At 44.2% G+C, this 14,908-nt stretch overlaps 1 protein-coding gene across 2 annotated transcripts in view; it reads left to right on the top strand.

Moving 5' to 3' along the window:
• NSMCE2 (NSE2 SUMO ligase component of SMC5/6 complex) overlaps window positions 1–14,908 on the top strand; it is a 190,766-nt gene that overhangs the window by 46,342 nt on the left and 129,516 nt on the right. For both annotated transcript variants that reach the window (XM_074943861.1, XM_074943860.1), the window contains one exon: window positions 10,803–10,909. In XM_074943861.1, coding sequence (XP_074799962.1) covers window positions 10,803–10,909 — 107 coding nt within the window. The remainder of the gene's footprint in view (window positions 1–10,802; window positions 10,910–14,908) is intronic.

The following is a 14,908-nucleotide window of genomic DNA, read 5'->3' as shown; positions in this document are numbered from 1 at the left end:
AATCAATGGGAAATGCACCCTATTGTAAACGTTGAAACTAAGCTGAAAAGCAGCATACATTGTAACAATTGATAGGGGAAGGATACATATTGTTAGGATGAGATTTAGGAGACTGGTCTTGGATTTATATGCGAAGATACTGTATGCCGCCTAGTTTTTTAGAGAATAAGTGCTTGCTTGTTGTCCTCTCCCCATCCCTGGCCTGCTTGGGCTGGGGACTGGGATGGACGTGAACAAGGATTTCCTCACCTGTCTGCTCCTTGCTCGGTTTATTCCCACTCTGAAGGCCCTCTGATGTGCAGATCAGATATGTGATGGTGATAGATGCAAAGTAAGATTCCCAAAAGACTTGGAATATAACACTGAAACTAGCAAAGGTATCACATTCAAGCACTTAACTTGTTTACAATACTCCTCCTTACTAGTTAAACTGCTCTTGTTAATTCTTAAATTGGTCTTTCTGCAACAGTACATAGCTGTTAAGTAATATAATGAAGAGGCTACTTTACCTGCTCTTATTAGAATGTGACTTGGAAGTTTTAATAAAGAAAGAGGAGCTACCTGGAAGGAAAACTCTCTCCCACCCTTGGCCTGGAGGGAGCGAGGTGGCATTTGTGTAGGATGGGCATCAACATCAGATCAGGCAAGCTTCAATTCCCAGGGAGGTAAAGGATGCACAAAAGTTATCTTTATGGGTTTCTCTCTAGGTATTGTTTATATTGCACCCAACACAAAGATGCATCACAGTAATAAAAATGATGTGGACCTCATTCATTAAGAAGGACACGTGTTCCCCATCTCTCCTGCTGATTACATCATTTGGGTGTATGAAAGACAAACTTCTTATTTATTTATTTAATTATTTTTGGCAATATTATGCCACCCTCATTTGTGTTGAATAGTATTTTACTCTGTTCCTGATTCAGCCCAGCACTGCAGTACGTACTTAACTTTAAATCAACATGCTTAAACATATGATTAAGTGCTTTGCTCAATCATGGCCTCTGTAAGCACTCTTGTATATTTCAGTGGGGCTACTTACAGAGTAAGTATTATTCACTGTGAGTAATGGTGGCAGAATCTGGCACTTTATCTCCAGTGGCGCCTGATCTGGCCACTCAGATGCTGTGGGCAGGAACATCCAACAAGATGGTTTTTAGTTTCTGCTCTGAAGGTGGAGAAGATCTGAGCTCATTGTGACTTTCCAGACCCCACCTTTCCATAAAGTAAAAACAAGGTAGTTTAAAACAAGTACCATTAGGCTGTGACTTTCACCAAAAGTGCATTGGGTTAACTCTGCTCCCATTGAAGTCACAGGGAGTTTTATTATTGACTCCTATGGGAGAACAGTTAGGCCAGTGCTGATTACTTTTGAAAATCTCTCCCTTAATCTCTCCTCACACACAAATACCTTCCACAAATACAGACATTTAAATACACATTGACTCTTACCACAAAAATCATTCCAAATAGAGTACTCTTCCAACTGTAATCCATCTTGGTTAAGAGGGCTTGCTGCTCACTCAGAGATGATGGTAGTTTCTGTGGAAAGACTAGACTTTCATCATTTATTTAGGTAGTTAATACTTGTGTGTGAAATACAATTTTAATTAGAAAAAAATCGAATTCTGGGCATGGACAGGAGCAGTGAGGGTTAGAGACAGGCTGAGGGCACAGGAGAAGAACCACTAGAGAACACTCTCCTCCAGAACGTTAAACTTGACCCAAGAGCCCTGGGTTTTTACATACCTCTGCCAGTGGGTTTCAAGCTATTTGCTGACAGCAAAGTGTGTATTTCACTTCATTTAGTGCAGAGGTCCCCAAACTCGGGGGGCATGCTCCCAGCTCTGCTTTGGCCCCGCCTCAGCCATGGGCCTGGCACCCGGCCCTGGTCCCGGGCCTGCCTTGACTGCTGCTTTGTTCCTGGCCCCGACCTGCTCCCAGCAGTGGCCCCAAACTTGGCCCCTTACCTCTGTCTGTGTCCCCCCCCCCCCCCGGCCCTGGCTCCGGGGGACAGCATGGACAGGGGTAAGGGGGTGTGTGATCCTGAAATGTTTGGGGACCACTGATTTAGTGGCTTAACCGAACAGAGGTTAACAAACTACTACTTGTACTAGTTATTCCATCAGCTGATATGGTAGAGATCTGTGCTGTGCATTTAAGGTCTGCTGATGACCCAAGTTAGGGGTCAAATGTCCATCCTCAATGAGGCATGGTCTCTGTGGAAAAAATAGTATGTGATCATGCAGTTAAAGACTGTATTATAATGCATGGGCACAAGGGGGCAAATTAAGATTGCACAGGCATCTTCAATCTGGTATTTTCTAACTTTGAGGTTCTTGACTTTGCAACGTTAATAATGTTCTTTTAACATTTTTGGATATAATATATGTAGAGAGAAAGGTTTTGCAAAATTATCCCCTACTACTGATATAAAAAGTCATCAGAGGGTCACATAAGCTGAAGGTCATGAGTATGGAGAAGGATGGGCATTCAGGTGGCTAATTCCAATGCCATGTAGCCAGGGCTTTGAAAAGGAGGACCGTGACCTTCAAGTGGCCTATGTGTGTGGGGAAAAAAGCATGTAAAATATTGCAAAGAATAAAATATTTAGGCAATGTGGTTAAGGTTTTGTGGGGGAATACTTTGTGAACTTAACATATTCAGTTTAGATACAAGGAGACTCAATTAACATATGCTAGTGTATTTTACAGTATTTTTATTATTACTGTAATAGCTAGGAGCATGGTGTTACTCATAGAGGCTGGAATGAACTCTGTGGTTATGAATTAAAAGTCAGGTTAGGAGACATTTGGGTGAGATACCAGAAAGGCACTGATCCTCCAGTTACAGAACTAGGCCCCAAGCTTGGCCATTTGCTTCTAGAGTGAAAGGTTTGAATGCTGTGGAGGTAGCTGACCTAGCATTTGGGGTTTGGGTAGAGGGGACCTAGCAGGAATGGCAGCAATGGTCCTTCACTCCCAGCTGAACTAGTAGTAGTAGAGAGTGAGTTTCCTTTAGTCCTTTTCATGGGAGGGAAGATCACTTTCTGCAGTACAAGATCTGGGAATAAGAGGTGTTTTTTTTTTGTTTTTTTTTTTTATAAAACTGAAAGTCAAACCATGGAAAGACGGTGAAATGGGAGTGACCCCCTTAAACCTCCTTGACCATTCCCTTTCCCTTGAGGGAACAAAAAGACCAAAGGATTTTTCCTCTTAGTCGTCAGCTTGTGGAAACAGGCTATCCAAAGACATACTGGGGACTCCACTGCAGGTGTGGTTGCCATAAAACAGATGGGCTTCATGGATCTGTAGTTCACTCCATCTTGAGTATCTTTGTGCCTGCAATAAATTCTTCAAGGGCAGGCTGTAATCTCTGATGTGTGATACATATTGGCATTTATCTTGAAACATCTGCCGCCACACGTGCATGAAAGAACAGCAGCAGAAAGACAGCTGTTAGCATCATTTGAGACTAGAAACAAGCTGATGCGTGGGTGGAACCCTTGGGATGAGAGGACTGTAGGCAAGAGGTAGTTAAAGTTAATATCCTTCTTCCCTCAGCTGGGTTCCACCTCTTTGTTTGTGCTCAGTGTTTTGTTTTTAGGGCAACTTTCAAGTATTATAATATAAAATCAGCCAAAGCCTCATTATTTATTAGGTACAGTTATTTTGAGTTTTCAGTTCAGGGAATGTTCTGTGCAAAATTGACATGGCTCTGATGCTATGTTTAACAATGTCCTCATCTTCCCTTTAAAAGTTTCAGAATATTTAGGCCAGTGAAGTTTCTGTATGTTGTGGATATGATTCATTTGGGCCATGGGAGGAGGGTGACAGTTACTTGCTACACAAATCTTTCCTGTGATTCATGAAACACCATTTGTGTCAGCCTTGTAGGAGGCAGTTCATCTGCCTCCTAGTAAGAGGGGGGAAACACTGGCATCGCTGCTGTCAGATGGGCATGGCAAAAATGGTGGTTAGACAGAAGAAAGTAGCAGGAATGCTGGGGCTCTGTCTGCAATAGTTACTTATGTACTTAATGAAAGACTGATATGTATCAAGTGTAGATGGCTTTAAGGAGAACAGCACTGCTACAATAGCCAAAAATACAAAAGAATGTTGCTTTTTGTCATGTTTTAATTTTTTTCCTGACTGTGTAAAAATGTTTTTGTACTTTTCCTTCTGGTTGGCTGAAACCACTGTTGTTTCATATGGGAGAAGGTCCCTACTGATGAACTTTGTCTCAGCAAAACTTTCAGTTTCTGCTGGTGGGAGCAGGGAGGCCAAATACAGTGCTGTATGCTTGTTCTCGGCAGAGAGATTTTTTCACTTTACTGGACCAGTAAACAGCAGAGACGGTTTACCAAATTCTGTTAGCCTCCTCATAGGAAGGCATTTTCTTTGGCCCACCAAAAAGTTGAACAAAAACATTAAGTGTAACTTCCTTGCCAAAGTCAATGACCCAGATCATCCTAGCTAGATTTGCTCATGAAAGGAATACACCCTACAAAGGACCTCAATTTGGTATGGAAGATGGCTCAGCTGTTTCTGTGGCACTGTTCCGGACTCCATGGAGGTCACCCTCTCGGTCCAGGATCCACATAGAGTAGATGAAGACTGGGAGAGCTGGGGACCTGCATTATTATTTAACTGGGGGTTCTATTATCTTTAATACAGAGCCTCACTATCCCAGCCATCCCACAATCAGCCTTGTCCCCACTTCACCCAAGGACCCAGAAGCATCCATGAGGAATCCGTGGTAGTACTGCTCCAATGGACCTCTAGTACGCCCCTGGAGACCTGCCTCAGGGTCTGTTGTGTGGGTCTGAACAAAACCTGCCTCCCCACTGATGGGAATGATAGGTGAGGGACTCCATAAGTGTATTCCTTATGGAGGTTTCCAGCCTTCCCACCATCAACCAGGAGTAAGGAGGGGTTGAGTTGGGATAATGGTTTCAGTTGCTGCAGACATAACAAAATTATCATTGAAAGTCAACATGACGATTCAGTATCTCAAAAGCCAGGATTTAGTCTCAGCTTCATGTATTACATGGGAGGCGTTTCGACCAGCCTCAAGGCTGCATGATGTGCTGGAGTGGAAATAAGGAGGATTTTCTCATACGAGGGAATTATCTAGAGAAAAATGGCTACACAGTACTATTTGCGATGGTACTCCATAGCTAAACACAATCTTTCACGTAGATGGCTGGGGGACTCAGCAGCTTTAAGGCAAACTACTACATGTTATACATATAGTTTCACCCAACCTTACCAATCAAGACACCCTCATAAAACTATAGATATAACCAAAAAGAGGGATGTATAAGGGAAGGGAAAGGTGTTTACATATGGGGGTGTGGGCGTGGTCTGCTTACACCACCGTGTCTCCCTGTTAAATGCATGTAGACTCACATGGTTCAAGAAACATTCTCGTCTTGGGGTTTTGCTTATTGACAAAACATAATAGTTAAACATCAACTCCAGCACTAATCTGCCAGCCCTTCCCCTTAGGTTTCAAGTATCAGGGGGTAGCCGTGTTAGTCTGTATCCACAAAAACAACAAGGAGTCTGGTGGCACCTTAAAGACTAACAGATTTATTTGGGCATAAGCTTTCATGGGCATCTGAAGAAGTGGGTTTTTTACCCATGAAAACTTATGCCCAAATAAATCTGTTAGTCTTTAAGGTGCCACCAGACTCCCCTTAAGTTTGACAGTTCCTGCCTAAACCCATCTTCTTCCTAAAATCTTTCTCAGGGGAGGCTTCTACTATTGCAGGTATATTCCGCCACCTCCCAGATCCTTCTCCTGACTCGGAGCCTCCCCCCTTTGTCTGGTCAGGCTCCTTTTATTAGGAAGTGCCACCTCTGGGCTGCTGGCACATGATCGTTGGTCACCTGACTCAGCTGCTGGTCAGAACCTAGAAGCAGGATGTTAGGACATGGGCATGTGCCCAAGAACTAGCATGCCATTACATGAGGTTGTGTGTAGTTTTAAGAAAACAACACTCTGGAAAATATTAATTCAGCATTGTTTTGAAAGGGAGAGAGGGATGGATGACAGGGAAGGAAGATGAATCTCTCGCAGCCACCAGTACAAAGGGAGGATGACCTGCAACAGAAGATGCTTATATACGAATGCACAAAGCCTTGGAAACAAGCAGGGAGAACTGGAGGTCCTGGTGATGTCAGGGAATTATGATGTGATTGGAATAACAGAGACTTGGTGGGACAACTCACATGACTGGAGTACTGTCATGGATGGTTATAAACTGTTCAGGAAGAACAGGCAGGGCAGAAAAGGTGGGGGAGTAGCACTGTATGTAAGGGAGCAGTATGACTGCTCAGAGCTCCGGTACGAAACTGCAGAAAAACCTGAGTGTCTCTGGATTAAGTTTAGAAGTGTGAGTAACAAGAGTGATGTAGTGGTGGGAGTCTGCTATAGACCACCGGACCAGGGGGATGAGGTGGATGAGGCTTTCTTCCGGCAACTCGCAGAAGCTACTAGATCGCACGCCCTGGTTCTCATGGGTGACTTTAATTTTCCTGATATTTGCTGGGAGAGCAATACAGCGGTGCATAGACAATCCAGGAAGTTTTTGGAAAGCGTAGGGGACAATTTCCTGGTGCAAGTGCTAGACGGAGGAGCTTTTCTTGACCTGCTGCTCACAAACAGGGAAGAATTAGTGGGGGAAGCAAAAGTGGATGGGAATCTGGGAGGCAGTGACCATGAGATGGTCGAGTTCAGGATCCTGACACAGGGAAGAAAGGTAAGCAGCAGGATACGGACCCTGGACTTCAGGAAAGCAGACTTCGACTCCCTCAGGGAGTGGATGGGTAGGATCCCCTGGGGGACTCACATGAAGGGGAAAGGAGTCCAGGAGAGCTGGCTGTATTTCAAGGAATCCCTGTTGAGGTTACAGGGACAAACCATCCCGATGAGTCGAAAGAATAGTAAATATGGCAGGCGACCGGCTTGGCTTAATGGTGAAATCCTAGCAGATCTTAAACATAAAAAAGAAGCTTACAAGAAGTGGAAGGTTGGACATATGACCAGGGAAGAGTATAAAAATATTGCTCGGGCATGTAGGAATGAAATCAGGAGGGCCAAATCGCACCTGGAGCTGCAGCTAGCAACAAATGTCAAGAGTAACAAGAAGGGTTTCTTCAGGTATGTTGGCAACAAGAAGAAAGCCAAGGAAAGTGTGGGCCCCTTACTGAATGAGGGAGGCAACCTAGTGACAGAGGATGTGGAAAAAGCTAATGTGCTCAATGCTTTTTTTGCCTCTGTCTTCACTAACAAGGACAGCTCCCAGACTGCTGCGCTGGGCATCGCAACATGGGGAGTAGAGGGCCAGCCCTCTGTGGAGAAAGAGGTGGTTAGGGACTATTTAGAAAAGCTGGACGTGCACAAGTCCATGGGGCCGGACGAGTTGCATCCGAGAGTGCTAAAGGAATTGGCGGATGTGATTGCAGAGCCACTGGCCATTATCTCTGAAAACTCGTGGCGAACGGGGGAAGTCCCAGATGACTGGAAAAAGGCTAATGTAGTGCCAATCTTTAAAAAAGGGAAGGAGGAGGATCCTGGGAACTACAGGCCAGTCAGCCTCACCTCAGTCCCCGGAAAAATCATGGAGCAGGTCCTCAAGGAATCAATCCTGAAGCACTTACACGAGAGGAAAGTGATCAGGAACAGTCAGCATGGATTCACCAAGGGAAGGTCATGCCTGACTAATCTAATCGCCTTCTATGATGAGATTACTGATTCTGTGGATGAAGGGAAAGCAGTGGATGTATTGTTTCTTGACTTTAGCAAAGCTTTTGACACGGTCTCCCACAGTATTCTTGTCAGCAAGTTAAAGAAGTATGGGCTGGATGAATGTACTATAAGGTGGGTAGAAAGTTGGCTAGATTGTCGGGCTCAGCGGGTGGTGATCAATGGCTCCATGTCTAGTTGGCAGCCGGTGTCAAGTGGAGTGCCCCAGGGGTCGGTCCTGGGGCCGGTTTTGTTCAATATCTTCATAAATGATCTGGAGGATGGTGTGGATTGCATTCTCAGCAAATTTGCGGATGATACTAAACTGGGAGGAGTGGTAGATACGCTGGAGGGCAGAGATAGGATACAGAGGGACCTAGACAAATTGGAGGATTGGGCCAAAAGAAACCCGATGAGGTTCAATAAGGATAAGTGCAGGGTCCTGCACTTAGGACGGAAGAACCCAATGCACAGCTACAGACTAGGGACCGAATGGCTAGGCAGCAGTTCTGCGGAAAAGGACCTAGGGGTGACAGTGGACGAGAAGCTGGATATGAGTCAGCAGTGTGCCCTTGTTGCCAAGAAGGCCAATGGCATTTTGGGATGTATAAGTAGGGGCATAGCGAGCAGATCGAGGGATGTGATCGTTCCCCTCTATTCGACATTGGTGAGGCCTCATCTGGAGTACTGTGTCCAGTTTTGGGCCCCACACTACAAGAAGGATGTGGATAAATTGGAGAGAGTCCAGCGAAGGGCAACAAAAATGATTAGGGGTCTGGAACACATGACTTATGAGGAGAGGCTGAGGGAACTGGGATTGTTTAGTCTGCGGAAGAGAAGAATGAGGGGGGATTTGATAGCTGCTTTCAACTACCTGAGAGGTGGTTCCAGAGAGGATGGTTCTAGACTATTCTCAGTGGTAGAAGAGGACAGTACAAGGAGTAATGGTCTCAAGTTGCAGTGGGGAAGGTTTAGGTTGGATATTAGGAAAAACTTTTTCACTAGGAGGGTGGTGAAACACTGGAATGCGTTACCTAGGGAGGTGGTAGAATCTCCTTCCTTGGAAGTTTTTAAGGTCAGGCTTGACAAAGCCCTGGCTGGGATGATTTGATTGGGGATTGGTCCTGCTTTGAGCAGGGGGTTGGACTAGATGACCTCCTGAGGTCCCTTCCAACCCTATATTCTATGATTCTATGTGATGGTTGAATTACTAGAAAATGGGCGGTGTCAGAATGCAAATAGCTGCCAGAACAAGAGAGGCCTCTAATATAAAGAGGGCTTTGGGAAGTCCTACAGGCCAGTGAGACCAACAAAGGACCAGACCCGCACCTAATGTGAATTGATGTAGCACCATTGAAGTCAGTGGGGCTATGGTGACTTACACCAGGTGAGGGTCTGACTCTTGTGGCCAGTCCTCTACTTCACAGGCTGCCAATTCAGGGCAGCCACAATATGATCTGATTGCTCAAACCAGTTAGGCAACGTTTTTCTGCATTCTGCACAAGCTGCTAGTGATGTAGAAGCACTGCAAGGAAGAAGTTACAATAATTGAACCCCAGGGTCACAGGGGCTGTGTTCCTGTTGCAGTGTTGTCATGGGATAAGTAAGGGCACAGCTGAAAAAAAATTGCACAACTAGAGGAAACTATACACACTTTTGTACTGTATATGACAAGTGTCTCTCCCTGAAAGGTAATGGCTGAATAAGTGAGTTTAGAATGGAAAAGCAGAGACATAACTGAAGGTGGAAGAAGGTGTTAGGAGTGATGCAGAGGGGAGTAAAAATAGCTATGTCTAACTCAACACCTGTTCTGTATTCACTACATTTGAGTAGGCAATGACTACTAACTAGATTAAAGCACTGTTTGATGCACCCATATGGCTAAGTCTTCCATTATTTCCTGTGTTATAAAATGCTGACTCCATTTGGATTTTACAATACTAATGTTTATTTTGGGGGTGGGGGGAAAGAAAGGGGACTAATTATAGCTTTGAACTCCACTACAATGAGACAGGGTTTCTATTAAATATTTCTCAGGCAGTGTGATGAGTCATGAAATGCAACTTCTACAGAAAATATCCTGATTGCCTAATGACTAGATGTTGGTAACTGAAATTACACTCTCTCTCTCTCACGAAACCCAGGAAGTGTCTGTCTCTGAGTAAGTTGTTTATTGAAGTTACCCAAGAAATGTAAAAGGGCTTATGATTGCAAAATAGGTAAAAAAATATAACTGAAATTTGAGGAACATAACAAACACCTGCTGTACGATACAGTGAAATAGTGTTACTGTATTTTCATTCACAACATAGGAAGTACTTTCCATATTTTAAAGATACATTATTATCTTCTTTGTTAGGTAACAAAGGTCAAGCACTGATCAACTGTAAAGAAAGAAAAGCATTGAATCACCAGATGAAAGTAACAAAATAAAATACTTTTAGCACAAAACCTTTATAATAAGGATTGCCACAGCATAGTATGATGCAGAGTTCATTAAACACTTGCTCCACTAACTTACAGTTCAAACACAATGTAATATCAGAGGGACATGAAATTCACTTTCTGTTATAGATTTTTAAGTTCATAAAGAACCATTATAATATCATCTGGTCTGATATTGTGATGCCACATGCCCTAGCTTTCATTTGGGTTCTGTCCTTGGCCCTACTTCATTAGTGCTCCAACAATTTATGGTTAACCTAGAGCATGTTTTAGAAAGACATCCAATAATTGAGAGTTTGGATAAATTGATCTCCATATGTTGGAAAGACTATCGACTTCTTAAATTCTGCAGTAGAAATGTTTTCTCCTGGAATTTATAAACTATGAAGGTTTCACCCCGTAAGCTTGTAATTCAACTTTGGGAGGCTATCTCTACCTTTCAGATAACATAATTTAAATTAATTGGGATTTGAGTAATGAAATGTTCAAAGTATTTTAATAATTTATGTTTTAAAATGATTGCAGATGAATTTAGCTAACTCCTATCCAGTCATGTTCCCATTTGCATGGAGGAATGATGAATACCTATGTACTTTGCTTTGCAGATGATGTAGAGGAGGTTAACAGTATGGAAAGTGTGATGTTAGAATATGCTGCAATGGACAGAGAGCTAAACCATTATATGCAAGCAGTCGAAGCTACGGTACATCAGGTAAATGATCATTGCCATGCCAAATATTGATGAGGTTTTCTAAAACGCTTTTAATTCTTACAAAATTACATTAAAAGAACATTTAGTCTTCAGAGTCAAAGGCTGCAAAGCTAGGAAATGCCAGAATCAAGGTTGCCCATGCAACCTTAATTCAGCTCCCTTTGCACATGCAGTGTTTAATTACATGATCACATACTACTTTTTCCACAGGACTCCTATCTCCTTCAGTGCAGAGGATGGAAGGCACTCTGGGAATGAACCAGGGTTGTGTAGTTAATAAATAGTTTTATAGGAAATGTATCTCATTTGCTGCAGAAGGTAGATGATGATTAGTGAACAAAGCAGGTGACTGTGGGAATAAAAAAGATGATCCCCTGGTTCAGGCAGTTGAATGCCACCTTTAGGAACTGGATTCTATCCCTGCCCCATCACAAAGTTCCTATGTGATGCTGAGCAAATTGCTTTTTTAAAAACAAAAAAACTAACTGGTAATCAGAAATTCCATGATCTTGAACCATGTTGACTCTGATGTGGATTCATCATCAAGGTTAGAACCTTCAAATCTTTAGCCCAGACCTCTGCCACTTGACCTAACAGAGTAAGTAATAGCAATAGAAAGTTGTCATCTTCTGTGGAGCCAGCCACTAGAGGGAGACGAGGCACCCATTTTGCAGGGCTTTTACAGCTATTTGCTGACAGCAGAGGAATGTTGAGACTCTGTAATCTTAAATTCTATTTCAGGTTCTGGAGACAAGTATGCTGTAGTGGTTACAGCTCCTTTTGCACATGTCCCCTTCTTTTCCTGCCCCTTCCAGTCTGTTCATGTCTGTGTCCTAGTCTCCCCTCCTCAGCTTCCCATCCTGGTCCCCAAGTCTTCACCATCAGCACTTTGTTCCAGGCCCAGGCCCTGTCCTCTATCCTGGTTCAGTTCCTCATCTCAGACTCCCCCATCAGCTCTCTCCCAGCTCAGCTCTTCAACCTTCCTGGCAAGCTGATTGTTTTCATCAACTGCCTTGCCACCAGCAGGGGGAGCATTGAAAGCACAGAAGAGAGAATGTCCCTGCTTTCACTGCCTGTGACTGGCCCCAGAGCAGCCCCCCAGCTGCCAGGAGAAGCAATTGCAGGGAAAGCCCTGCTCTCAGCCCCTGTCCCATGGTCAGGAGAGAGTGGGAGTCTTCTGTGAATTTAGCTGCTAAGTCTCTACTGAGCATATGCAAACTGAGATTTTCAGGGGCTCATAACCTGGCCAGTTATGGGCAGATTTTCACAGAGAGCAAAAGACACATCCCTGTAACCATAGCGTTCTTCCTGCCAAATATTGCATCTCTTCTCTAAAGCACAGAAGCCCTAGAGCTTTGACTGGTATTTTTTAAAAAAAAGTCACATGGGGAAAAAAGTCACCCTGAGCAGGTGTCTTCAATCTAGGAGGAGAAGTGTAATATAGGTTACAGCCTCGCAGCAGAACAAAGTGATCAGGGGAGGACAGCAGGTGTTTTTTCTGTAGCTGTTCATGGGAAGTGGGAGTTTCTACAGCTCTACTCTTCCATCTATTACTTACTCTGCACCCATCAAGTGGGCTAATTTCAAAGCATGCAGGTGGCCTCCAAACTATACAGCATCTCTCCTGCCGACGTCTATGGCCAGCTGTCAGTCTACCTTAGAAAGTGGGGCAGTTTCCCCTAAAATCGATGTAATAGTTAAGGTGAATGAGACACTGCTGCTATTTCTCCTTCATCCTTGCCAATGTTAGGGTGGCTGCTATTGGAAGCAGAACAGACAGAACCACATGTTAAATCAGCCTCCGCTGGCCAGGCTCCCTGCTGACTTGGGAAAGGCCCAACAGAGGGTCCAACACTTTCCCAGGGACAAAGCACCAGGCTATTAATTTGTGCAGACAGAGGTTACCATTTTTCATTTATTAACAAAACTCAACTTGAAGGTTAAAAAAAACACCTTTAATCAATCTGATTTTACCAAGTGTATGTGTGTGTGTGTGAGTGTGAGAAATGGAAGAGCACAGTGATTCCAAACACATGATGCATTCTGTATGCCCTGCTTTCTTGTTATAAACCACACTTAAAAATGAGTGTCCATCAAGCAGTGTGAAAGCTTGAAGCTGATAGGAGAGGGAGAGCTTGCCTGCTGCCTGCAGGCAGGATCTGTTCTGCTGCAGTTATCTGGAGTTCAAACTCCTGATATTTCACCTTACGTAACCCTTGCCAGTTGCACTTACCTGCCAGTATAAGACGACAGAAGCTCACAATGAAAATAACAAGGAAGTAGTATGAAGTATAGTTATAGGTTTCCAAAAGCCAAGTCTTTGTTGACTTAATCTGCAGTTGGAACAACACACAAGGTGAAACTTAGCCGCATCCTCTTCTGGTTGAATCAGCAGCCTGTTGAGTAAGAAATGAGCAAATGCAGTGCTGTTTCCAACAATAGACTGTGGGAAATCCTTTGTCCGTGGAAATTCCCTCTGACACTGAATTTAGCTCACCTGTGTAATGACTTGCCTTGTGCCACTTCTCCTTTTTTAACAAGAGTCTGTTTCCTGTAAAGTAAACACCGCCCAGGTTACTCTCCATGCAAAAGAAACCTAAACAGTAATGTCGTTTGTTTGTTTGTTTGTTTTCACTTAAAATAAAGTTAAAGGCCAGATTGTTCTGTTCTGGCCCCTTTGTGCTCCCTAAGTGGAACAAAGGCTGGAAACAAAGCTGAACTGGCCAGTTGAGAATTTCTTGGAGAGCTTTTATTTGACAGAGAGAGAGTGTGCCCAGCTCCTGTGACACCCCTTTGCCCCCCCTCAGCCCTGTCATAGAGTAGTGCTATGGGCAGGACAGGAGAGTGGCTGAAGTACTCGTCTCTTCATCTATGCTCTTCTGGTATATGGTTCATTAGGGGCTGTGTCCAGTTGTTGTAATTTAGAGCAGTCCCCGGACTATTCCAACCAAGGCATTTCTCAGGGTAGTGCAGATCTGCCCTGAAACTCAGGAAACCATAACCAGCTCCCTGATGGCTCTGCCCCTCGGACAATCTGGGAATTTATTGTGCCAGTGGAAGGAAGATATTACGGTCGGGCCAGTAGTGCTGCCTATACTTAAGGTTGCCCAACATTTACCATTATAAGACTCTGTTTTCAGTTGCTTATAACTTTGCCAAACTTTAACCATTTATCTCTCTTGTGATCTCACTGCAACTGTTGCTGAGCACAGGCAGCATGCAGGTGAAGGAAGAATCAGCTTGACTGATGCAGAGTGGTGAAGAAGAGTGGAGATGGGAATCTCCATCCCTTAGAGGTTTTTAAAGCCTGGCTGGACAAAGCCCTGGCTGAGATGATTTAGTTGGGGATTGGTCCTGCTTTGAGCAGGGGATTGGACTAGATGACCTCCTGAGGGCTCTTCCAACCCTAATATTTTATGGGGTGCAGTCAGTAAGGTGGTTGTAGGAGCCAGAGATTGGGGAGGATTTGTGGGGGGGATGGCATTGTCAGGAGGAAAGGGGATGGGGAAGGATTGGGGAGATATATATGTGTAGAGGAAGAGGCAATTGGATGGGGTGGTGGGCAGGACCCAGGAGGGTTGGGTTGGAGCTGAAGAGAGGTGGAGTGGCTGAGGAGCCATATAGGCACAGAGAAGGAAGAGGTTGGACAGGCGAAGATGGGGTAGAGAGCAAAGAAGCTGTATCAAGGTGATCAGAGCAGAAGGGGGGGGCATGATTTGGAGAGGGGGTTGGGAGGTTGGATCAGTTGCAGAAGTGGGAATGTATGTAGTGAATGAGGCATGGGACTGTAGGAAGAGAGAGGATGGTGTTATGGTTAAGGCAAATGAATGCCCTGCTAGATAATTGGATTCTAGTCCTTCCTCTGCCATAGGGATGCCGAACAAGGCACTTAAACCAAATTTGTTCACAGGTGATCACTAATTGTGTGTTCCTCTTTTTCTGGGTGCCCAAACTAAAGCCAGATTGGCACAAATTCTGTAATTGAAGTCAATGGGAGCT

This window comes from Natator depressus, chromosome 2 (genome assembly GCF_965152275.1).
Source record: "Natator depressus isolate rNatDep1 chromosome 2, rNatDep2.hap1, whole genome shotgun sequence".
Classification (NCBI taxonomy): domain Eukaryota; kingdom Metazoa; phylum Chordata; order Testudines; family Cheloniidae; genus Natator; species Natator depressus.
This window is presented reverse-complemented; position numbering and strand designations above follow the sequence as displayed.